The sequence below is a fragment of the Glycine soja genome, chromosome 2 (genome assembly GCF_004193775.1).
Source record: "Glycine soja cultivar W05 chromosome 2, ASM419377v2, whole genome shotgun sequence".
NCBI classification, from domain to species: Eukaryota; Viridiplantae; Streptophyta; class Magnoliopsida; order Fabales; family Fabaceae; genus Glycine; species Glycine soja.
In genome coordinates, this window is record NC_041003.1 from 8,441,387 (window position 1) to 8,466,889 (window position 25,503).

General features: G+C 31.8%; 2 protein-coding genes across 2 annotated transcripts; both read right to left on the minus strand.

Moving 5' to 3' along the window:
• Positions 1–1,781: 1,781 nt before the first annotated feature.
• On the minus strand, positions 1,782–6,350 carry LOC114385440 (protein-tyrosine-phosphatase MKP1-like). Its single transcript, XM_028345521.1, has 3 exons — positions 3,434–6,350; positions 2,468–2,657; positions 1,782–2,033 (listed from the first exon to the last, which is right to left on the minus strand). The coding sequence occupies exons 1-2, from the start codon at positions 5,891–5,893 to the stop codon at positions 2,601–2,603; spliced, it is 2,517 nt and encodes an 838-aa protein (XP_028201322.1). The 5' UTR covers positions 5,894–6,350; the 3' UTR covers positions 1,782–2,033; positions 2,468–2,600.
• A 9,510-nt stretch (positions 6,351–15,860) lies between these two features.
• On the minus strand, positions 15,861–25,240 carry LOC114385448 (beta-hexosaminidase 1-like). The gene is made up of 15 exons (XM_028345534.1): positions 24,800–25,240; positions 24,571–24,645; positions 23,970–24,005; positions 23,286–23,397; positions 23,114–23,184; positions 22,886–23,016; positions 22,464–22,480; positions 22,170–22,218; positions 21,565–21,665; positions 20,025–20,084; positions 18,470–18,503; positions 17,442–17,540; positions 17,100–17,159; positions 16,763–17,013; positions 15,861–16,251 (listed from the first exon to the last, which is right to left on the minus strand). Exons 1-15 carry the CDS (start codon positions 25,196–25,198, stop codon positions 16,079–16,081), a joined length of 1,668 nt encoding a protein of 555 aa, XP_028201335.1. The 5' UTR covers positions 25,199–25,240; the 3' UTR covers positions 15,861–16,078.
• Positions 25,241–25,503: the final 263 nt, after the last annotated feature.

Genomic DNA, 25,503 nt, shown 5'->3' on the forward strand with positions numbered 1-25,503 from the left:
TTGGAATTTTTGACGCATCTGTTGGTCTCCTCCTTCTTTTCCGTGAAGCTGATATTTGTATTATTCGTGGTGTGTGTTTATTGTCTTGTGGCTCCTCCCTAGTTTCCTCTCCTCCTCCTTCATGAGTAGCATTGCATCATCACAGGTAAAAAAATTTGGTGTTCGTTTACTCCATGCGAATCGCCAATCCATATGATTTATATGGATTCCCTCATGTACCATAGGGATTGTCAATCTGTATGGTTTAACGTAGTAAAAAATGAAGATGTATGGAAGGGAATACTCACAATGGGGGCGCGCAATGGAATGAAAGGATTCAGGTTGACTACGACAGAAGGGAGGGATGAACTCACAATGCAGTAGGGAGGGGAAGGAGACATTAATGGTGTCTGGTGTCGCGGCGCAGCAGGGAGGGGAAGTAGGCGTCAATGGTGTGGGTGATTGGTGTGAGGAAGAATAGTGTGTTTCTGTTCCTTGTCTTGGACCAATCTAGGGAATTTCTTCCTGCACTCAACATAATTTCTTCTACACCCAGCAAGTGTAGTAAAAAGACCAAAATACCTAATTTTTTTAAAGTTTATTTAAGCTGTTGTAAAAAAAAAGTTAATTGAAGTATTTTTATGGTGTGAAAAAAACAAAAAAAAAACAAAGATAATATTAATTAATATTAAATTATAAACTAATTATTTTACTAGTAATAAAAAAACAAGTGTATAATAAAAAGTATGGGAATTTTTTATTTTTAAATATAAAAGTTAGTTAAAGAAATTATTTTATTTTTTGTTTAAAATTTCATAGAATTTAATATCTTACATAACAATCTATAATTATTACTTGATAATGTAAATACATTTTCATTTATTTAAAATTAATTTATATATCAATTATGTTCAAGTTTGATAAAAAAAAATATTAATAAAAGAAATTTAGTGGTTTTAAGATCTATTTGTAACAACTGACAAGTGAATGTTATATAATAAAATTAGTTTAAGAGTTCATTTTTTCAACCAAATACTAATCTAAAAGGTTATTAACAATGATGCACCATAGTTAGAGTTAAGATTATATGCTAAAAGTCAAGTCTTCTATCAAGTTGCTTCATGTATTTCTTCTCTGATTATGAAAGGAATGCCTTAAATGTCTTTGATTAAAAAAAAAAAAAAAGCAATGATGCACCATAGAATCCGTCCATTTTTTCAACCATTTAACGTGATTCATACTGAAAACAGTTACTTTAGCACTCTCCCTGATTTTACAATGTACAAAAAACATCAAATTTGTAACTAGGGAGTGCTTGACAAAAACGATTATTTTCTTACCTTTTTCCTGTGACAAAGGTGGTAACATAGGTGAAAGATTTCAAACATCAAAATGCACCCAATTTTTTTTTTTAAAAAAAAAAGAAAAGAAAAGAATAGGGAGGAATAATCGACTTAACTCACAATTTTCATTCATCATTTAAGAGAATATCAAACTGAATCTAAACATTAAGAAGTGAATCGATTTACTTCAGTTAATTAAAAAATGTAACCGAACTTTAAACGACGGTAAACCATATCTGAAGAGCATTGCATAATCCCATCTTGAAATTGCATTAATTTGACATTCCAATTTAAAATCGTTTGTCTCGTATCCGCAACCATTCATTGAATTTACTATGTTGATCATGTTTGATTACTTATGAACACGGGATTATGTAAAAACATTTACTTTAGTTGTCTATCATACAAGCATTTTCACCGATCTAATACTAGTATTTTTTTCATTAAGAAATCTATATCAACCGGCTACTGTTTCAAACTTAGAAATTCTCAATCAGGAAATTGTTCACATATAAGCAAATAAACTACACCATTTTCCGCATTGAGAGAGGATAGGAAAGATAGCTAAAAAGGAATTGTTTTTTATAAATAACATGAGAAAGTGAATGAAATTTGAGTATATTGAACATAATCGTCTAGGTTGAGGGTGGTAAAGCACTGCACTGTACAATCAGCCGAGCTACTACAATTGACTTGGCATTGGGCAACCTCCTGCAAGTAACATATAACAAAACTCAGTTTTAAGAATTAAACACTAATGGGACATGCCTGGATACCATTAAACAGTAATGTTCTGAAAAATCTATAAATTGGAAGTATATCATATATCAAGATCAGTAACACTTATAAGGGTCTTCTTTCCAATTGAGATTTAATATATTTTCACAAACTCAAAATACTGCTCTAACTATATATGGGCATGAATTTTTAAATATAGCCACCGCATTGATGCAGCTGGTACAACAAAGGTGATATCCAGACTAGATGTATTTTATCATTAGAGAAAGAACATGTAGACATGTTAATAACATGCAATATAAACTATAAGTAGATAAAAATAAAAATCAATTATTACCATGATAAAATTAAGCAGTAGTAAACTAAATGCTCGGAACAAACAAGTAACTGTAACAGCTATTCATTACCTCGCTGGATTTTTTTATCACAGGGAAGATCAAATTAGAGCCTGAAAATTTGCCATACAAAGAGATAGCTGCAGGTGCTGGGAAAAGGTTAAAGAAGCTAATTGAACCAAGGATTCTCCTAGTAACGTTTTAGTTACAATGAATTCAGTAGATCAAGGAATTCTGAAGGTTCTTCATTCTCTTTAACAACCTATTCACAGACAAGAAGATCAACATGAGAATTCAAAATATTTGGACAATCCATGGTGCATGCTCAACTCAATCTTTTTTTAGAATAGAAAAATATATAGAAGATAAATCACAAATCAACAAATGCTAACAAGGCAAGGTTGGAGTGATTTCTTGACCATAAAATTGGGATTATAATCACTTTCCCAAGAAATGAAATACGATTTATGGTATCAACGTGTCCACAGATCCTACAGCAGAGTGCTGTCCTTAATTCTCACAGTTTCTGCATCTTTATTTTTGTGAAATGAAGTGATGAAATATCACCTTTCAAACAATTAAAGTCAATCAATTTCACCTCTTTTTTGTTTAGTATTCCAATAAAAAAGAAAGAAATCATTCATATGGTTTGTGAAAAAACAGTTGCAACATCTGGCCCACCTAATATCTTAAAAAGCACCCCAATCTAACAATTAACCAAACACTAGATTCAGTTAGAGATTCCATCACCTCTTGTGCTATCAATTCCACTGAAAGCGGGAAAAAGATAGATACTGGTGGTACAGAATATAGCAAGAAATGCTAGATTTCCTTGCAAAAATTGCCCAAGTCAGAGGGTACTATGTTTTAATCTAGAATAGAAACCCAAAAAAAAAAAGAAGAAAGAAAAGAAAAGGCATGAAATTAATTTATATATAGGACTGGAGATAGTACTAAACAGGCATGTCACGACTGGAGCAACTTATTTAATGCATAGAGTTGTGAGAATGAAGCAACAAAAGAAGGAAAAGTTCATACCTTCATGACTGTGTTCTTTGGCAAACTAAACTGAGCAAGGAGATCACAACCAATTTGATTCCAGTCAGCAATTCTTACATAATCGGTCTGTTTATCAATATCTAAGTGAACCTGTGAAGCATCACAATTGAAAGACCTCCCTACCCAGATATATAAAATGTTTCCTGGATGTACATGCATACTGGGAGAGAATATGACAAAAGCAGCTTTAGAATCCAAATGACTTGCACCAAATGTCTCAATCTTTTGTAGACTGGGCCAGTGATATACCCAAGTTTGTGCGACATTACACTGCAGTAAGCCACTTTCATTAGTTCGCTTCAATGTAGACTGACTAAATTCCTTGAGGTCCATGCTACCAGCAATGCTTGGACACAATGCCAGCTCACACTTTTGAATTGAATTCACACCTCCATCCTTGGCATGGTTGTTAGACTTACAAAAATAATCTTTATTATCGGATTGTTGCAGATAGCTAACATTCCCATTAACAAGAATGTCATATTCTCGACTAGCATGAGAAGTTGACGATTTATCTGTTACTTGTGTCTTATCATTCATTAGTGGCAACTTCAAAAATTTTGACAAGTTACCTCTCCGTTCGGCAAGGGAAGTTGATGATTTCTTCAACGGTAGAGAGGCTGACTGAGACCAGGGATGTGATAACTTGACCCCAAGGACATCTGTACTGTTAGACACTGTTTTAGGAGTAGAATATGATGTGATTGACAAATTAGAAAAATTAGACAAACATGAAGATACAGGAATAGAAGTCAAAACTATGGAGGAAGAATCTGGGGACACTTCTGACAAAGACTTTGAATGAGGGCTAGAATCAGAAGAAATGGAATCTGGAGAAACATAAGACGGCGAAGAGGATGATGATACAGATGATGACGATGAGGACAAGGATGATGATGGAGACAAATTTGCATTTGCTGACGTATAAATACACAACATGGAATCTGAATAAACCCTTGGGAAGGATAACCGAGGGGCTGAAACAAACTCCTTTGTGCCAGTATAGGAAACTTTAACACTCCAGCTACTCTCTCTTGCAGGCAGATGTGTTTCATGTTCACCTGACGAAGCAAATGGAGGCACAAAGCCTCCGGTGATTGCTTTTTTGAAAACTTCATAATCAACATTGTATGAGTCCACCCTCCTCTCACCAGGTAAAACTTGACTGGTTAATCTTTTTCCCTCTTCTACTCTGTTGCCAGATTTGTCCTTGTCCATCAAGGGCAGAAAACTTGAAAAAGCATCCCAAAAGGAAACAGGCTCCTCACCTTCCTTAATTATCACATTAGGCCCTTGCACCTTCTCATACCGGACAATCTGGCCAACTGCCCCTCTGGCATCCCTCTCCATGATGGCCTCACAATCCTTACCAATCCAAACATATATGGCTGAAGGAATATGCACGATAAATGCACCTCTGGAGTCCAATGCAGCCAATGAAGGATCCGTTAACATTTTTGGAACCAGATGCAAAGGATCATAGGGTGAGTGTGGAGCAATTCTATACATCCTCAGCAAAGAGCTAGGGCTAAGAGGGACAGCATGAACCCTCTTCTGGCACTGCAACAGCTGGCAAGCAAACCCCATATTCGGATCAGCAATCCCTCTCGCTGCCTTCACTAACTGAAAAGCATCATCAAAACTCTGCCCTTCCCTCCACATAAGGTAAGCAATGACCAAGGAAGTAGACCTAGACACCCCTTGACAACAGTGCACAAATACCCTCCCACCTTGCTCCCTAACATCCTCAAAGTAGTCAAACACGTCATACAAAATACTAGTAATGTCCTCAGAGGGACTATCCTGCAGCCACAAAGTCCTATAAACAAAATCAGCCTTAAAGTACTCAGGACACACAAATCCCACACAATTCAACACATGAGTGATACCGTTATGCTTCAAAATGTCCCTATCCCTAGCAACAGCATCACCACCAAGGTACACATGATCAGCAACTTTTGAACACTCCTTATCAAAAAATGCAATTCTATCCCTCTTCACAAGCCCATTTCCATTGTTACTCCTACTATGATCAGGGTTGTTATGCTGAATGGAAGACAAATCAAGTTTCAACCTTTCACCATTGCTACCATTAGCTCTCCCGCCGGGGGTGGTGGGCGGCTGCGGCCACTCGCCGATGTCGTCGGAGCCCGCCTTCGGCCACTCGTCGAGGCTCCGCCGGGCGATGGAGAGTGGCTGCAGCGGCGGCAGGCAAGACCGCGCCTTGCAATTCTGCTGCGACCGAGGCGTCAGCGGCGGCGGACCAAACCGCCGGTTCTGGCCGTGGGGACCGTCGGCGGCGCCGGAATCAGCGAAGCCCTTCTCCGCCTCGCCGGAAGAGGCATTTCCGGCGGCGGTGCGCGAGGAGGACCACGACGCCGACCGCCAGAACATTTTCCGGGAGGCGGAGAGGTGGCCCGCGTCATCGTTCCCCACCATACCCACTTGCAAAAGAATCGGAAAAATCGAATTTCGAGCAAAACTCACGGTTGGAAGAGCCCTAGGCACCTAGGTTTTCTGGGTCACGCAGAAACGGTGCGCATTGAAGGCAATAGAAGAAATCGGAGCCGCGTAGGGTTAAGCATTTGAGAAAGGGGAAAGGAACCCACAAAGAAAAGAAGAGAGAGAAGCGGAAAGAAAGCACGTCTGAATCTTGAAGTGAAAAACTGAGAGGGTGGGTAGGGGAAAATTGAAGGAAAGGTGGGATTTTTATGAAGAGGTGAATGTTTTTTGGGGTTTGGGAGGGGAATTGGGATTTGATTTGAAAAGGGGGGACTGGGATTTAGGAATTGGGCAAGGGAGAAAGGTATTTGAGTTGTTGTTGAGAGCAGGAAGAGAAGTGATTATTCATAGGAGGGAAGAGAAGGGTAAGTACATACATATAGTAGTATTTTTGTATTGTGTGGGGAGAGTCCTTTCTATATTTATGCCACCTCAGTTTTTCTTTGTCTTTGGGGTTTTCTCAGTTTTATTTTTTGAATTTTACTGTCAAAAATGGCACATGAATCAGGAATATGATTTGTCTTGCAATGCCAACCCAGGAGAGAAGACCAACCAAGACTTGGATAAGTATATATGGAAGAAATTAAACATAAGTCTTTAATTGAAGGATGACTATTGCCATTTAAGGAAAGAAAAATAATTATCAGTCAACAAATTGTTTTTCATATTTTTAATGCTTTCAAGTTTTAAATATGAGGTGTGAAGTATGCATACATGTAATTATTATTTTTGTATAATGGAACTAAATTTTCATTTGAAATATTAATAAGAACTCAGAACTTTAATTTTCATCTAACAAATGCAATAAAAAAAAGTTGGTTTCACCGTTAAAATGAGGAAATAAATTGTAAATTGGACAAAATAGGCCACTAAAATTATATTTAACCTAATTATTCAATATTGAATGAATCATGAACATTTAATAAAAAGTAACTTTTAAATCTGTATTCATCATTACATGGAAAAAATATAATGAGTTTTAATGATATCATTAATGAGCATTTGAATTTGTGCAGGCTCATTCATTATTTATTATACATTCATTTATTCTTTCACTTTTTTTTATCAGTGTTATAAAAATATTGGCTAACATTTATCTTTATTACATAATAAAATAAGAAAGTTTTTATATGCTTCTTTTCACACAAAATAAAGACACTTTAGACAATAATTTTTTAGTTTTTGACAAATACAAAAGCCATGGTTAAGAAAGTAAAAGAAGAATATATTTTTATTAAGATGAGTAAAAATGTATTCCATATAATTTTCAATAAAAAATTCTTCCTTTTAATTTCTTAATTAGGATCCTTGAGATATTGATTAGCAAAACTCTTAATTATTTTATCTTTTATTTATTTAATGAATAATACTAATCAATGGAACATTTAATAGAAAATAAATTTTAAGGGTGCGTTTATTATTAAGTATTAAAAGAAAAATATTGGGTTTTAAAGGTAGCATTAATGAATATTTAAATTTTCACGCTCATTTATTAGTTATTATACATTCATATAGTTTCTTTTATGCCCCATTCATTACAAAATAATAGTCTTTTAGGTTATGGGCAAATCTTTAGTTGTTATAATTTTAGACAAAAATATTCTCAGATTTCCAACTACGTTTGTAAAAAAAAAAAGAGTTAACATAATATTTAAAACATACTATTTCTAATTGATTTAAATTTTATTGAAAATAATAAAATTATAAGAAATAATCATTAAATGTGATATAAATTTACACGTTTTTTATTATTTTTAATAAATTTCAATAAAAAGGAAAAGGAAAAGTATGTTTAAAAAAGTGTTCCTAACATTTTTTTTCATCCTAAATTTATCTTTCTATATATCAATAACAAATACATTATATTAACCACCAACTTATTTTTATGGTTGGTGTTTTATTTTCAACGCAAGTATTGTTTATCTTCTTAACTATATATAGGAGAATTGTTGGGAAAAAATAGCTTAAGAAAAGCTAAAAGAATTATTCATTATTTTTAAGAAAAAAAATAAAAGACTATTATTTTGGAACTAAATGGAGTAACAGAGTAAGGAATTTTTGGCATACTTTTTTTCTATAAAAAAGACATTTTAGACAATTCATTTTATATATAAAAAGATTTAATTAATTATATTAATTAGTCAGACAATTAATAGAAAATAGGTTTTAAATGCACATTATTATTAAATAATCGAATAAAGATCATGAGTTTTTATAATGTCATTAATTTACAAACTCATTATTGAGTTTTATGCATTTTTTTAGTCATTAATGAGTATTAAATTTGTACATTCAACTAGTCTCTCCGCTTTATAAAAATTATAATTGTCATGTAAAAAAAAATATTTTAAAATAATTATCATTTTACTCTTTTAAGGTAACATCGATTGTCTTTTTCTTTTATATCACTTATAATATTAATAATTTGGGTTAAAAAATAAGATTAATTATATAAAATAGTCATTATTTTTCATTCATTTATTAGTTTATTTTTAATTTGTACAAAACAATATAGAAAGACGATTATACGGGTAAGTAGTTTTTATGCACATAACTTATTATATTTATAAATTTTAATTTATTGTAATTTGAAAATATTTAATTGTGATAAAACTAATTGAAAAAAGTATATTTGATTGAAGTTGAAATTGTTCGAATGATTTTTATTTTTTTTGTGAAAAGTGGTAGTCATATTTAAACAGCTGATAAATACATTTGTTTTACTATAAATTCAAAGGAGCTTAAACCATAATTTTTATTTTTTATTTTTTACTTTTATGTTATATAAAATAATATTTTTATGTAATCAGTTGAAAATTTTTCATACTAATATTTTTTTTAAAAATAAAGTTACATATATATCATAAAAAATTAATTAAGAAATTATATTTTTAAACTAAAAAATAAAATATACACTTTACACAATTAACGGTATTGAGTTTAAATAACTAAATATTTTTTTACAGAAACTAAATTTTATAGTAGCATAGAAAATTTAAAGAATTATTTATGTAACTTGCACGAGTGATATTTAATTATAAAAGTTATTTTAAAAATAAAAATATAAATTAGTAGGTACTTATATGCAAAATCCATCCATGATAAGTAGTGTAATTATCCACTTAATAGTTATTTTAATGGATATACGTAGTTACCTACAGATTTTAATAGATAAGGGTATTTTAGTACTAAACCTCACTCATACCCCCACATATAATGATAATAATAATAAAACTAAGAGATAGATCATATTTCTTAATTGATAAAAAAAAACTCATTTCTTAATCCTTATTTGTTAACAGGTTGATCACATTCTTTAATTATATAGTTACATCACGTTTCTTATTAAAAAAAATCACATTTAAATACCTTTTACAAAATATTATCTTTTAGCATTAAAATCACATTTTTTTTATTTGCTAAAGTATCTTGTTTTTGTAAAATATCGTTGAATAGTTTTTTTTTTTTGGAAACAGTAGGATTTTATTTTTTGTGATATTTTATGATATTCATTATAATGTTTTGTGAAATATTTTTTAATTAAATTTTAATTTTATTATTACTATCATATTTTTAATCAATATTGTTTTTTATTTTTCATATTAATTAAAATGTGAATAATGGATACATATACGAGTATTTTGGTAACCAATGAGAAGTGTGGCATGTGTATTAAAATTATTACCTTTGTGGGTAAGAGCTTGAGTGTGAGAAATTTTTTAAGTGTAAATTCTATGATATCCTACATTCTTAATTATTACAATTTACATCCAATATAACAAATTTGTTCATCACACAGGTAAAAAAAAAACTAGTATTATATGATAATCTGTAAATAAAAACGTGTGTTCATTGAACCAATAAAAAAATAATAACTTCTTCACTACTATAATCAAATAAACTTTAAAATTCATCTTAACATTCTCATTAAAATTCCACATATTTTCATAATTAATATATAAATTATAAAGGATAATAAAATCTCTTCATCAGTTTAAATAAGCAAGTTATTTATATTGAATTTGTAAAATTTGTGCTCAACTCATTTAATTTTATTGATATATAAATAGAAAAAGATGTAAGTAATACTCATTTACATAATCGAGTCTCTCTCTCTCATATATATATATATATATATATATATATATATATATATATATATATATAAAGCTTGAGTTTTTTTTCCTTAACAAATGACAGGTGAATATTTAATGAGTTAAGCTTGAATAATTTGTGCATAACTCAAATCATTTACATTCTTATATATTTTTTTAACCTTTTATTCTCATTTTTTCATTTCCCTTTATTCATAAGTTATCCTTATAACTTTTTATACACTTGTATACATGAATGTTTACTTTATATTTACACGTGTATGAAATTAAAATTGAAATCCACGTGCTTCTCCTTTTCAATTCAAGGAAGTACACAAACCCATAAGACATAATTCTACTGTGTTATTTCTGCATAACTAAGAGGAGAAATGGAGTCAATAAAGAAAAATCAAATATTTTTGTTTTTCTTAAATGGAGAAACCCATTACTTGATATTACTAATACTCGTTAAATATAGCTGGATGCCTCCATGCCATTGTATATATAATTAAAGAGATTCATAATATTAATTATGGTATTCTCTATATCGATCCAACCTTAAGGGCATTGCATGCACGCTTTTAGGCTTGCTCGATGTACATTACACACAAGCGATTACTGAAGCATCAATATATGAGACGCTACGAAATTTTAATGAATAATCTGTTTACTATAATTCATGATCAATTGGTCATGATGTCATGTCAAATAGTAGAAGGTTCAAAACTGAGTTTTGAACTTTGAAGTGACAAAACTCTGCATAGATTACATAGAATGATTTTTTTTTTTCAATTCTTGGCGGTGAGCATAGTACGTAGTCAATCCTTAAGAAAATGAATGCTTTTAATTAGTCAGTTTATTATTTCGTTCACGTGTTTCTATTGTTTTAATTGATTTAAACCTTCATCTTAAGCTTAAAGAAATCTTGATTAAATTTTTATCATGACAAGGGGAGTGGTTATGCATGGACAAGTACACTTTCAGTTCTGCATTCACAATAAATCCACTATAGAATTAGCACCTTATCATATATGGCCCCACGTCCTTAATTATATAAAAACCAAAGAGTAATATTATATCTTTCTATTAATTATCTTATAAATCTTCTTACTACTTTATAAGTAAGTATTAATTAAATAAAAAATAAAACATTTAATGTCTTACTTAAACTATTTATTTTTAATGATATTTTAAATTAAATTATGATGTTATTAATTAAAAATAACCCACTTAACTACTTTCATGCATAGTCTTAGTTTGTTTGTGGTATAAAACCTCGGAAGTAGTATTATTATATATATTACATACAATTATATAAATATTTTTCATTTTTAGTATACGCGCATCTGAAAAATACACCATAAATATCAAAGGGGCCGGGGCATGCAGCATTGTATTATCTCATTTTGTTATAAAAATATATTTTGCCATTCACAAGGAGATGTTATGATCGTGTCAGCCTTTAGAAAATTAACGTCACGGATGGATTTTGACACTATAGTGCAGGTGATGACAATAACCCTGCATGATATGGTAGCAAAGAAGCAGTCACACACTGAAGAAATACCCTATATATTAAGCTGCACTCATAATTCATAAACTTTCATTGAATGGGGAGGAGCTATCTTTGGATATCATTAAATATTAGGGACTCATTTGACATTAAGTTACACTTTCACACATGGCTTCAAAAGTCTTCCAATACCAATTCAATAAGACAAATAGTGAACATGGAAAATGATAGAGACTGAACCTTAAAGTGATTACTTCGACCAATAATACAACTTTTGTACAATTTGTCAGTAGTATCTCCATGCTCATCAGCCATCTTAGTCTCTTACCCTGTAAATTTTTCTTAGTTTTACGTCAAGGGGATGGAATGGCCCACACATATGACTATAGTCAGCAACAGCAAGTGCATACAAGAAATCAAAATAGACATCTAGAAATTAAGAAATTTCAATTTCTAAGATTTGGAGGCTAGCTATCACTTAATATTTTAAAAATATTTGTTTTGGGTAAAGTATTGACCTTTAAGAAAATTATTCCAGGTTTTTTTAGCAAGCAGATATGCATGATTAGGTGTATTTTTTTTTTTATAAAAAAACTTTTACACTTAAAATAAACCCAAATTATAGCATGTTGGGATGAGTTTATTTCAAGAGAATAATTATTTGTTTAAAAAACTCAAAAAGTATATAGAAAAAAAGTATTATTTTCAAAATAAACTGATCAAACATAAACTAAATACTAAAGAAGAGTTTTTATGTAGTAATTTTTTATATAATTTTATTTGCAATTTAATAATTAGACACATTATTTATTTAAGTCTTTGGACAATGTTATCCATTAACATTTCTTATTGCATTATTATGTTATGAAATGGCCCGCGCGCGTCTCGGCGTCAAACCATGATTGCTATTATTTGTTTGTACTATGATTTTATCCATCGTAATGATACACGTCCCTGTTTATTACTCATTTTCCCATCTACCGTGACATATTTTTCTGTTTTTTCACTTCTATTTTATACCTATCATGGTCTAACTTTCTAATTATGCCTAGTTCTAGGGAATTCTTAATTCTAGGTTTAGTTAATTAACTTGAGGATCATATGTGGGATGCTCAACCAGAAGTTAACGACTTCAAAGAAAATACTGATGGGATTTTGACTTTGAGACCAAATATTAAGAAAGTCACCACAAACTATCATCACGTACAGGAGCAAAGAAACGACTAATGTGTCAATCTTGTTTTGAAGTAGTTAAGTAAAACTAATTATGATAGTATTAATTTTAATCTGTTTGAATACAATTGAATGTAATTCAAATTAATCTTAATCATAGTTTTTACGTGAAAACATATAGAAAACACAATAATTTAAGGGTTTGCCAAAAGCACCAAGCCATTCCAGCTTCTAATCGATGTTTTATATGACCACCGCAATGCTGACATCAAAACTATAATAAAGACAACACCTATTCAATAATTGGGCAGATTGTCATCAATGTTTTGATCACGAGAAAGATAGAGGAAGGATAATTAATTAATTAATTATATAGTAGGGTTTTTTTTCGTTTTTTATTTTTTCCCTCAGGAAACTATATAGTATCACGCTGTTTTAAGTAAGCACTTCTTCTAATTGGGGAGAGAACCATTACTTTTGTTTTTTGACAAAAAAAAAGGAGGAATTTCTAAGATATAATGTTTCTCCTGAACAGCCAGTCCTAGGATAATTGGTGATATTCCAGTATAAAAAAAGGATAATTGGTGATATCACCAATTAATTGCTTTAACTAAAGTTGTTAAAGTGATGCTCCGATTTCTAACATTTGGAACATGTCAGGTGATGAATTCATTGCTATGTTAATATAAAGCTGAAGGACTATATATACGTGCATGCATTTCTTGTTGACAAGACATGATAACGCCTTAAAAAGGATACCAACCTCCAATCAAAGCCTGAAATACTTTAAAAACATAGACCCAACATTTTTTGAAAAGCTTGTACACACGGGCACACAAGGATGCCACCTAAAGTAGACAAAGTAGAACTAGAAGCCTATTATCGCAATTAGCTACGTGTAGTATTATATGGTTAATTGCCACATTTTATGCCTCCACGCATAATTAATTATTGTATCTAGGGATCAGACTATATGGTCAACCAATCAAACATTAATGGTCACTCCCCATTTGTTATAATTAGTTATCATGAGGCTTGCACGTGGATAATTTTATGGATAAAACTTAGATATAATTATTTAAATGTGTTTTGGTAAACAGGTGTGTTTGGATCTACTTTTTACACTATGGTTCAAGCTAAACTTACATCAAATTGAAGGGGGAAAAAAGAAGTGGAAGTTACTAACTAATTAGTAACTTCAACCTTGACACGCGTTCCATTTCTGTGAAAGCAAAATCAAACATGTGTACTAATTATTTCTCTATCAAAATTTGACTTTGACTTGTGTAACAAAAGTTTACACTGAAAATTAGCATAAATTATCAAGGTGAAACTCTAATTTTAATTAGAAAATCACATAAAAAATACTTAAAAGATCACAATGTTAGTTTTGTCTTAATTTTGTTGCATTTTTTAAAAACATTTCTTGAGTCACTGTCGAGAATGGAACCAATTATTCTATAAACTTTAGGCTATTAAGTATAAGCTAATGAGTGACTTTATTACATTTATATCAGTTTTGAATTTAAAATTTAAATCTAGTAGCTAGAGTAGTACAAAAGAGTGTTGAGGTTTTTACTTACTTACGTGGAGACTTTATGATCACAACTTGGTTGTCAAAAAGAAGCTACTACATAAGAGGGGTATAAATCTTAACACGTGCTTTCTGTTGGAGTCAGAAATGCACTTATTCACTAGCACTTTGCCTTGAAGCCCCGGCAATTCGGTGGAACACCCCTTTAATGTCGATCCACTCAGATTTACTACTGCATGTCCTTCTTCATTATTCACGAGTGGTGGATGGTGGTTAATTAATACTACTATGTTGCAACAAGAAGCTTCCTAACTAGACTAGTTTGTCTAGAGAAATATCTTCCAATTCGTACATCACGTAATGAGGAAGTATAGAGCAATAAGGAATCCCCTCCTTACCAGAATTTTGTCAATCATTTACTATGTTGTTATGATATTATGACTTAGGTACTAATACCAGGATTATCATATAAGGTTTGCTTGGCTATTACTGGTTTCCTCATGAATTGTCGTCCCTAAAATGGAGAGTGATAAAAAAAAAATTTGAACGAGTTTTGAAGTTTTTATGGACTAAAATGACAAATAATACGAAAGTTGCTTTATGAATGTGGTGCCAATTTGAGGTGTTAGGCTTTTATTAAAAAATGGCATTTATTCCTACTCATCCATATACGGTTACGTAGGTAGAACCTAATTGCTAAAGGCTAAAGCTACAAATTCGAAATTTTGCGTACCAAAAGAGTTTTTTATACTCATTGGTAATATTACTCTATTGATATGGACTTCGTGCTGTAGTAATGAAATTTGAACTTAAAACTATCAAAATATTTTTCCACACACAATTTCATCCTTAATGATTTAGGATCTGTTTGTATCACAGATTAGGAAGTGTAGCACAATTTCCAAAATGACATTAAGTACTGAAATTATTCGCGACACAAATAGATTAATTAGGTTCAGCCTTTTTCGCTGTGGAAAAAAAAAAATCTGATTCTGTGTTTTACATACGGAAAATATTCATTTACTTCAATCTTTTAAAGCAAGAATATTAACTGGACTGATTAAAATGGAAAACACAAGAAAATTTGAGCAAAAGTAACAAGGTTGAATGGATGGTGGTCATTTGTATAAAATAATTAATTGATAAGTTCATAGTTGACAAAATTGGTTACTTATTACAACTTTGATTAATCAAGCTAACTAGTTCTATTTACTATCCATGCAAGTACACCAGGTCCACCTTATTTTTTTTAAAAATGACATGGCTATGAAAATATTTTCTAGAGGGTGGGGGGAGGGGAAACTGGATCACCGATCCCAGAAAATAATACGTTTATCATAGTACACTAGGGAACGTTACCAGTTGGCTATATTTGAGCACTAAAAAGACAAAAATAGTTACATAAATATTGTAAAGTTAACTGTTTGAACCTTAGATACTAATGGTAATCTTTCTTCTTTACAGTGTGCAATGTTATTAGAAGGGTTAATGGGTTATTAATGATTGAATTATATAGTTTGTATAGTGGAGTGGTACTATTGCTAACTCAATAGCATTCTCAAGTCTATATAATTTGCTTTTAGAAACACATTAAAAAATGTAAACTGGATATGATTTATTTAACTCAACAATAAATTACATTGCAACATGGCTGTTGCCAGTTCATTAAAGAGTTCTGACATCAACAACCATATCTGCCATGGAGTTGAGCTCAAATAATGATTCTAGCTCATCAACCAGGTAAAGTAGATGAAACATCAGTTACTTGCATACCAGGTTACACCTGAACATGTGAATCATTACAAGGATTATTGGTCATAACATGACCCTGGACCAACAGGTGCCCTTCTAGCATAATAATTTGTGACAGGAGCAGCTGGAACCCCTCGTCTATTCAATAGACATCTGAAGTTTAGCAACCGGGGCAATGCAATTAAGGTAATATTTTGTGAGGTAGAATCTCTCTGACTCCATAAGCGTTCTGTGGGAAACAAGGAGTAATTAATTTTGCATAATCAAAATCAGCAGTCTGCATGTTTCAATCACACACCCCTTCTTCCCTCTTCCCCCAAAAATACATGCTACCATCAAAGGGAATTTGATAAAGGAAAGAGGCACCATTATATAATAAAAAAGAATGATAGATTTATAAATGTAGACCTATATCTTTTATGGATCCTCAAAAGGTATAAATCAAGAAATAAGAGAGGACCAATTTTTCATTTTATAGAAGAGGGGCACTGAAATTTCTACTACCTACTTTCTGCAACAAAATCAGTTATTATATCAGGAAATGACAGCTTAAGTCCCCATGTGCTAGCTATCCCACAAGGAAAAGTGAGTAGGTTGCTCATTGACTGATACATTTTCTTTAGAATTACTAATAGCAGGTAGGAAGACATGTTTAAGAGTTAAGGAGAATGCTGTAGCAATAACACTATAAGTACACTGCAAGAATTTTGAACAACTTAGCATCAGCAAGACATGCCTACCTGCAGCTGCAGCAGCTCGAGGCCATATTGTCTGCTGAACATTGGATGTATCAGCTGTCTCACCCCACATGCAAACTTCTCCTCCAATTACAAGCTCTTGTTCAGAAGCTATATGTATTCCCTGTAGTGGCTCAGTAGTGTAGACCTCATCCCAAGGTACATCCAGATGGTCAAGATACCAGACACCCTGATTACTGTAAATGCACCTGAAACCTTTTGCAACAACCTTTGGACAAACACCAGGGCCCAACCTACAATGTTTACTTGAAATGCTTTATTCTGAAACTATGACATGTTTGGCCCTGCAATAAAACTAATTACAGATATGGAAACTCACCAGTTGTGCACTATGGTGTTTGGATGGAGCTTTGATGGAAACGTATTGAAGGTTTCCTCCCTGAGATTTTTTTTTAAAGAAAAGTCACATCTAAAAAATGTATCTTCATTTAAAGAACATGCACTAAACAGAACAGTTACTTATTGATTTGCGCATAAACTATACTGTTCATACTGTTCCAAGCATATGCAACCTAGTAGTGGCATTTGAATGTTGAAATATTGATGTTTTCAACATGAGGGATTAGGATGGAAAGATACTCGGGTGAAGCAGACACTAAGGACAAATTAAGGGTACAAATAAGTTTTTCTAGTTATAATACCACATATATACAGATCATACCAGTTCACTGGACTCCAATTTTTCGAAACAGCCATCTCTTGGGCCTTCAGTACAAAATATTGATAGGCATCTCTAGTGGTCATGTTGTGACTCTGAAGCCTGCATTCATGTAATGGTCAAGATACAGAATAAATGTCACATCTATAAATAGTACCTTTACACTCACAATTAATCAGAATCACTATGGTTGTTAACTTATCTGGAAATTGACAACCACCTCAATGCTCAGTACCAAAAATGGTGTGAGAAAGAGGGGAGAAAAGAACAAAAAATTGAGTAGCTAATTCTTCCTATGAATGATTAAAAACACTAATATAAAACTGTTCATGTGTCAATTGTTGGCTCATGTCATGACATGGTAATAAAGCCTTTATGATCAAGTGTTCTAGAGATCAATCATTGCTGGCCCCATTCTTGATCCTTCCAATAAAAAAATCAAATTTCAACACTAGGTAAATGGGCTTATGCATTTGTCCATCCTCCAAGCCCAGATGGCGGTTTCATGAGGGGATGTGTTAAAGAGATATAATTTAAAACCATTCATGTATCTCCAACTAACAACTTAAGCTTTTGGGAATTCAGATTATTGGTTCATGACAACTTCAAAGCGAATAATCCAAAAAAATTTAGTTGATTCCAAAAGATGAAAAATAAAGTCACTCAAATATGGCCTCAGAAATCCCTCCCAATTAACAAAAATGCAAGGTTTGATATGAAATTATTTCTGCAAGGCACACCCACCATGTGCCAAGTCATAGATTTCAGCTGCCAGAACAAGCGAGCCTACTAGAATAGACAAGAACCAAGATGGGCTATAAGTTCTGATATCATGTTAAATTTCAGTTTAAAACCAATTGACACTAAATGAAGTTGTCCAACAGATATATAAGTGAGGTAGACGATGTGGGACTTCCTAACACTTTACACATAAAAAGTTTTAGTTGAATTTCCAAAAACTGTACATAAATGGCTAAACAAAAAGTCATCATAGAATTTAACATATGAGTTTAACAAGTTAATGTTAGTACCATTCCTTTACATGAGAAGTACTACTCCAGCAATCTGTCAAACAAAACATAATTTCACATCAATTAGCATTGATACAAATATCTTCAACATTTCAACAATCATGTAAAGTCTACTTTATTATACTTGATATATTATAAATTTACGAAGTCACACACATGGTCCCTGCTATGAAACCACTTCTAAATAGACAAAATACCCATATTAAGGAACTTGAGGGATTTTCAAACTTCAATGTTAAATAAACTCATGGAAACTAAGTGTGTGGACTGCTAGAGGCCCCCTTGAAATGTGAATCCCAATCCTCTTCAAGGTTTCTAAATATTGGAAAGAAAAAAGCACATGAAAAACAATTCTGAGGAAACATCAGTTCCATGGATTTTTAATATAAAGAACTTTCAATTCAGAGAGATGTACATGTATGATGTATCTGCTCTTGCAACCCTCATAATATCTGAACTTAGATTACTTTATTCCATTGATAAATTTAGTAAAGATAAACTCATAACAATCACAAGTTTGCACAGAAGCATCAACCTACAATAGCAGTTTTTAACATAATATTGAAGATAGCAATGTGGGACCATTAGAATATAGATTTCAAACAAGGAAGAAAGTCGGTGGTAGGCGTATCCAACAGCATCAATGATTTATCTGTTGCTCTGATAATTGACATATATTCCTATCATTTGTAGTTATTTTGGGGCAATTATGTGGTATCTTTTATGTTTTTAGCTTTGTTTGTGTTCCTCTTACTTAGGTTTTGAATAAAAGCTTAGTTTGTTTAGAATTTTCTACTTTTTACGCTTGATCTTGGGTTGTTTGTTTGTGTTTTGTAGAAAATTTGATGAAGGACCATTTGGAGAAGAGTTGAAAAGCTTTAGCACCATTTTGGAAGGAAAAGAAAAGAGATAAATTTGAGATTTTACTGCCAAGGATTAAACTTTGGTACAGCTTAAGCCCAACTTTGGAGGAAAAATATGGATGCTACTGTGCTTAAGCCTGAAAGTTTGATGCAGCTTAATCAAAAACTGGCATGCTTAAGGGTCGTGCTTAAGCCGCACTAAAGTTGCAGGCTTAAGCACCATAACATCCATGTTTTTCCTCCAGAGTTGAACTTAAGCCGTACCAAAGTTGGCAGAATTTATCTCTTTTTTTATTTCCTTCCAAAATGCTGCTAAAGCTTGTTAACTCTTCTCCAAATGGTCCTTTCAAATTTTCTACAAAACATGAAAAAAAAAAAAACCCAAGATCAAGCATAAAAAGTAGAAAATTAGAAAATTCTAAACAAACTAAGCTTTTATTCAAAACTTAAGAGGAACACAAAGCTCAAAAACATAAAAGATAGTTCATAATTGCCCCAAAATAACAACAAAATGTAGGAATATATGACAATTATCACTCTCCATTCTCATATAGCGTTTATCAGTTCAGAAATTGGCTTAAAGACATAATAATGATAAAAAAAAAAAACCATTTTCCCTCATTTAAACGAATTTAGCTTTTAGTTCAAGTGGTTCGTTGGCAAGTTGCAAGAAGGAAACCATTTAGATTGACCTGTATTAACTTCATCACCACCCAAGTGAAATAGCTCAAATGGGAAAATCTTTCTCATATCTACAAAATTTATAAAAAGAGAAAGATAGTCAGTTTATGTGTGTTGAGAGAGAGGAGCACAATACACAAATAGAAGATGTTGGGATAAGCTGGTTTAACAATCCACATAATATTAATAATATAACAAGATATATCAAGGACAAGAATATTAACAATATAACAAGATATATGAAGGACAAGATTAAGTGGCTGAAGAACAAGAATATAGATGCATAACTTGATGCATGCATGTTTTATTTATGCAGAAACAAACAATAAAAGAAAAATGAAGAAAGCATAAGAAAGTATATTTCCCTCATATAATCTCCCATTTCAGCAAGACTGGATTAAAACTTTGAAACTAACAAAGGGGATGTTAGGTAAAACAGAGAAATAGAAAAGGAAAACTAAAATAGTAATTTTATGGGAATCTCCAACAAAATTCTTAATTATATCTATGGTAGTATGGTAGTTTGATGTCAACAATATGATTAAAAAGGATATAACAATTGAACTGCTTCATTGTAAGGAAAGGGGTATTTTTAGAATGTTATTGATTACTTTCCTGGAGGTACAGTAGACATATGCAATCATAACCATGGCCAAAATAGTTAAAAACTCCAATTGGATTACTTGATTCTCTTTGGTGTTTCAATATGGTTAGCAAACATTTGGATTCCTAATCCATTGTCCAGCTACTTAAGCAGGTCATAGCAAACCAAATCTTTAGAGTAAACACACTATAATTTTTTTACTTGTAAAAGATAGACAACAAAGTAACTAGAGCAAAATTTTGAGAAAAACTATAGGCGCAATATCAGTAAAATAATAACTATTTTATTAATTATTTACTCCAAAGTCACACTATCTATAAAAGTAAAAACAAAAGAATATTAGTATTATTAAATATAGATGACTAATATAGTATCAAGAAAATGTCATAAGTTATTATTACAAATAATGTATTATTGTTATTGTATTTCATATATCATAAAACAAGGCAAACTACTTTTTAGCCATGATTGGTAATTTGGTATCAGAAATCCATTATTTCAACCCTTAAAATTATCAATTCAAGAAATAACAATTTAATGTCCTTCATTCTCAAATTAAACAATGATACCTGACAGTTGTTTAAAATAATGCATTTTTACATATGCATATTCAGGTAAGGTAACAATTAACAAACACGGAAATACCACCACTGCCATGTTAAAATAGAAGATGAAAATTATCAAAGACTGTTAAATTAAATGAGAAAAAAGATAAATGACTTGCAACTGAATATTAAATGGTGTCTCTAATAGACTCTAAGCATGTTATATAACTACAATTACTGATATATTCAACTTGTTTATGATATAATCTTCCCAATATATTGTTTAGCAAGAATTCAAGAAGTCATAATGATATTCAATAGAGGAGAAAGTTAATAAATGTAATGCATAAATCAGAAAAGAACTTAACAAGTGTGGGGCTTAAGGTTTTATAAGAACTTAACCTGTCAAAATACCAGAAATGACATCAAAAGTAAAGTTCTTTGAAACATCTAGTGGCTCCCTACAGTAAGGTGATGGCCAAAGATCAGGATATCCAGCACCCCTACAAAAAGAAAAAAAAAACCTTAAGAATTTGCTATGAATGCTACTTGTCAGTAAAAAATATAAATATTAAATTGCTGCAGTAACAATTAAAGTCCAAATTAATAAAACTAATTGATTAAAAAAAACTAATTGAATAAAAATTCAGGTAATAATCAGACCAAGCAAATATGAAAAGGAGAAAAATCAATTGCTTGCTAAAATAAACAAAATTTGTATTCTATGTCAATCCTAGCAAGTACCAATCATTGGAGGAATGAGTTTAGCACAGACCAATATTCAACATCGAACTTCCTTTAATGGAAGCACTCAACTCAATGAAGTTACAGTTTGCAAGCTAGAATAAACTTTTCTATGGACAATTCTTTCTTAAAAGAAATATTTATAAATTTTTAAAAGTAAAATAAATTTTTTGGGTCTCCAGGTGTCACAATAACAAAGCCAATTATTATCATACTATCAGGTCATACTTAATAAATAAAAATGACCAAGGCATGTGCTTTACCATGATTCTGCATGACCAGGGACATCCACTTCTGCCATCACATTTATGCCTGAAATAAATCATGCAAATACTCAATAAATATACGATCATCAATATTTTAAAAGCCTTAAGAAATAGCCTTATAAAGGTATGAAGATTCACTTTTATTTTTATTAACGTATTTTGCATGATACAAAGAATACGAAAGAGAAAAAAGGAAAAATAAAACACTAAATTTCGAAATCATGATCAACACAAAATGCTTAGGATATTATTTAGCAGAAAATTTGGAAAAGGAATTTGAAGATACCTTACCTCTCATTTTGGCAAAGCTTTATATCAACATACCGTGAAGCAAGAAAAGAAAACACAATATTTGTCAATGATAGATTAAGAAATCCAACTCAAAGTAACTGGAAACTAACAATTCAATAAAAGTAAAAGGTATTCCACTAGTAGCTTTTCTTGTCCCCTTTACACAATTTCAAATGAAAATTTACATTTAACTATTTCCAGTTCAAAATTGCTTGTCATAGAAAAATAAGTGACGAGTTTAAAATAGAATAATTGAGGTGGCAAAATTATTTACAACTGGACAGTTTGAGACAAAGATAATTTTATCAAAGACTTGACAGATAATTTATTTCAACTTGCTGTTCCTTTCGTAAAATTTCTTTTGTGAGGAAGATAGTTAAAACAAGAAGAACAAAAATTAATTTGGATAAGATGAGTCTTACTTGACAATTTCATATGCATCTTCTACTGTATAACGTTCCCACTTTGTATATGAACCTTTCCACAAGTTTGGATATGTAGGTACCTCAAGAGGAAATGACTGTTCATCTATGATGTGCCAATGTAGAACATTCTGTGAAGCATTAATTTTTCATATTCAGCATTACATGAAAAGAAAAGAAAAAAAAGCATGGAAGAAAAATGAAAGAAACATAGAACATATATCTTACAAGTTTAGCATAGGACATAGATTCAATAATCTGCTTAATTACATTAATAGGTAAATAGTGCCTTGATGTATCTGCAAAAATAGACAAATAAAAAAATCATGTGTCAATATCTTCTGATCGTAAAACCGCTAGCAGAATAAAATATCTTCTCTTTAAAAACATTGTGCCTCACCCAGCATAAGCCCACGATATGCAAATCTAGGTTTATCTTGGATGGACCAAGGTGCCTTGTATATTTTTACTGTTTTAGTTGTATAATCGAAAGAACACAACTGGCTGAATGTCTGGGGCATCATGCAAAGACAACAACAGTTCAGTCTTCATTTTTCAATGTAAAAATACAGATAAACTAATACTTTGAGCAATTTACTATATGTATGACACTACATATACATGTTAGGGCAGGGTTTATACTTCCACAGTATCAAGATCAACAATGTTAAGGTATAATAAGGAATACATTCTAGTAAATTGCTGAAATCTTATCCCGAATGCAAGGACACGGCAAATTATAGATTTACCAATCAAATGGAGAAAAACAAACCTAAAATATGAAAAATGGAGAATGGAGATACATGTTAGAAACTATCTTAAAGAGTATATGTCACAACTCATCCAGAGATATCCAGTATCTACAATTCCAGTAATCAGATATGAAATAAAGTCATCAAGCATCACAAGTTTAAGCACTACACAAGAACTAACTGCTCTCCATTCATCAATCTGCAGTCTTTACATCCTCACCATCTGCCCACCTCTGCTCCTCCACTTCAAACCACCAAATAAAGTAAAAAAGAAAAAGAAGAAATAAACAGTTTGAGCTGATTGAGTTGCAAATATTATACATATTACATACCTCTAATCCGCGTAATGCACCATAAACTGTATTTGCCTACAATAAACAAAATCATAAAATAGGATTACATACAACCATGCAGAATGACTAACAATCACATAATTTACTTTATTTGTTCAAGTCCAAAAATAACCTCCTGTCAAAAAACAAAAGTCCAAAAATAACCAGCCAAGCACGACTCTACCTCATTCTTTAATTAAAAAAAATCAATAATAATTTTCTTTTCCTTTTATGCAACAATTGCTTGAGTAAATTACAAGGCGAATATGTAAAACACAAGTTAAGATATGCATTGTACTGTAATCTTAGAAAGAAAACGAAAGTGCTTGATTGAATTGCTTCTAGTACGGGAAAGTAGGAAGATTCTTCAAAAACAACAAAAAAAAGGAAAGAAAGATAAAATAAAACCGAAACCAACTTCAATTCAGCTTTTGGCACTCCGAAAAGATGGATAATTTTTAGAGCCATTCAGCTGTTTTCAGATCAACAGTGTCTATACCATGCAGGATACAAAACAAAATAGCATCGAATATCCAAAATTCATTAAGAAAAAAAAAACTAAAACTAAAATCCAAAAATCGTAATCAACAATGCACCTCACCTCAATTGTGACTTGGGAAGATTCCTTGGCTTTGGGAACCAGCAAGGTATAGCTTTCATCCACTCCAAATTGAAGCTGCAAACAGAAAAAAAAAAAAAAAAAAAGTTCTCGCTCAGTTGAACCCCACGTTGACTAATGAGAAGACTAAAACAATGTATACAAGTAAGTAACAATCCCCAGTTCAATGGCTAGTTTTTGGAATCAAGTTATCCCAAGCCCAAACCCTCACCTCCTCGTTGTCTGAACGAACAGTGATTTTCAAAGTGTCAACATCGAATGCCGAAACAGAAGACACCAATCGTTCCCTCAGCTTTCTGAAGAAACTAAACCCGACACCGGTGTGCTTGAACACGATCCCTCTGTATCGGTCGAAGGCGGCTCTGAGAATGGCGGAGCCGCCGCCGTTGCCGGCGACGGAGAGCGTGAGGGCGGGGTCAACGGAGAGAGCGTCGACGCCGAAAGTGTACTCTGCGGGAAGGGGCCAGAGGTAGGTGAGGGAATCAATATCATCATCACTATCGAGTGGGGCCCCCCCTCGCGGCGGCACAGTAAGTGAGGTAACTGAAATAATGAGGAAGAAGAAGAGAAAGAGAAGAGAGGTGGTGGGTTTGAAGAACAAGAGAAACATGGTTGCAGAATTCACTAAGGTTTTAATAATTTAGTCAGTATACATGTTACTGATATGCGTCAAAACTTACTATTTAATAAATTCTTACGTATACAAACTACTTTCTCTTTCTCATTAATAATAAATTAATCTTAATATTTATTATATATTTTATTATTAAATGCATTTAAAATTTGTATTTATTATTAGTAGTATTAAATAAATTCATGCATATACAAACTACTTTATCTTTCTCATTAATGTTTTGGTTTAATAATAAATGTATTTTAATATTTATTAGACTTAAATATATTTTTAATTCTCAG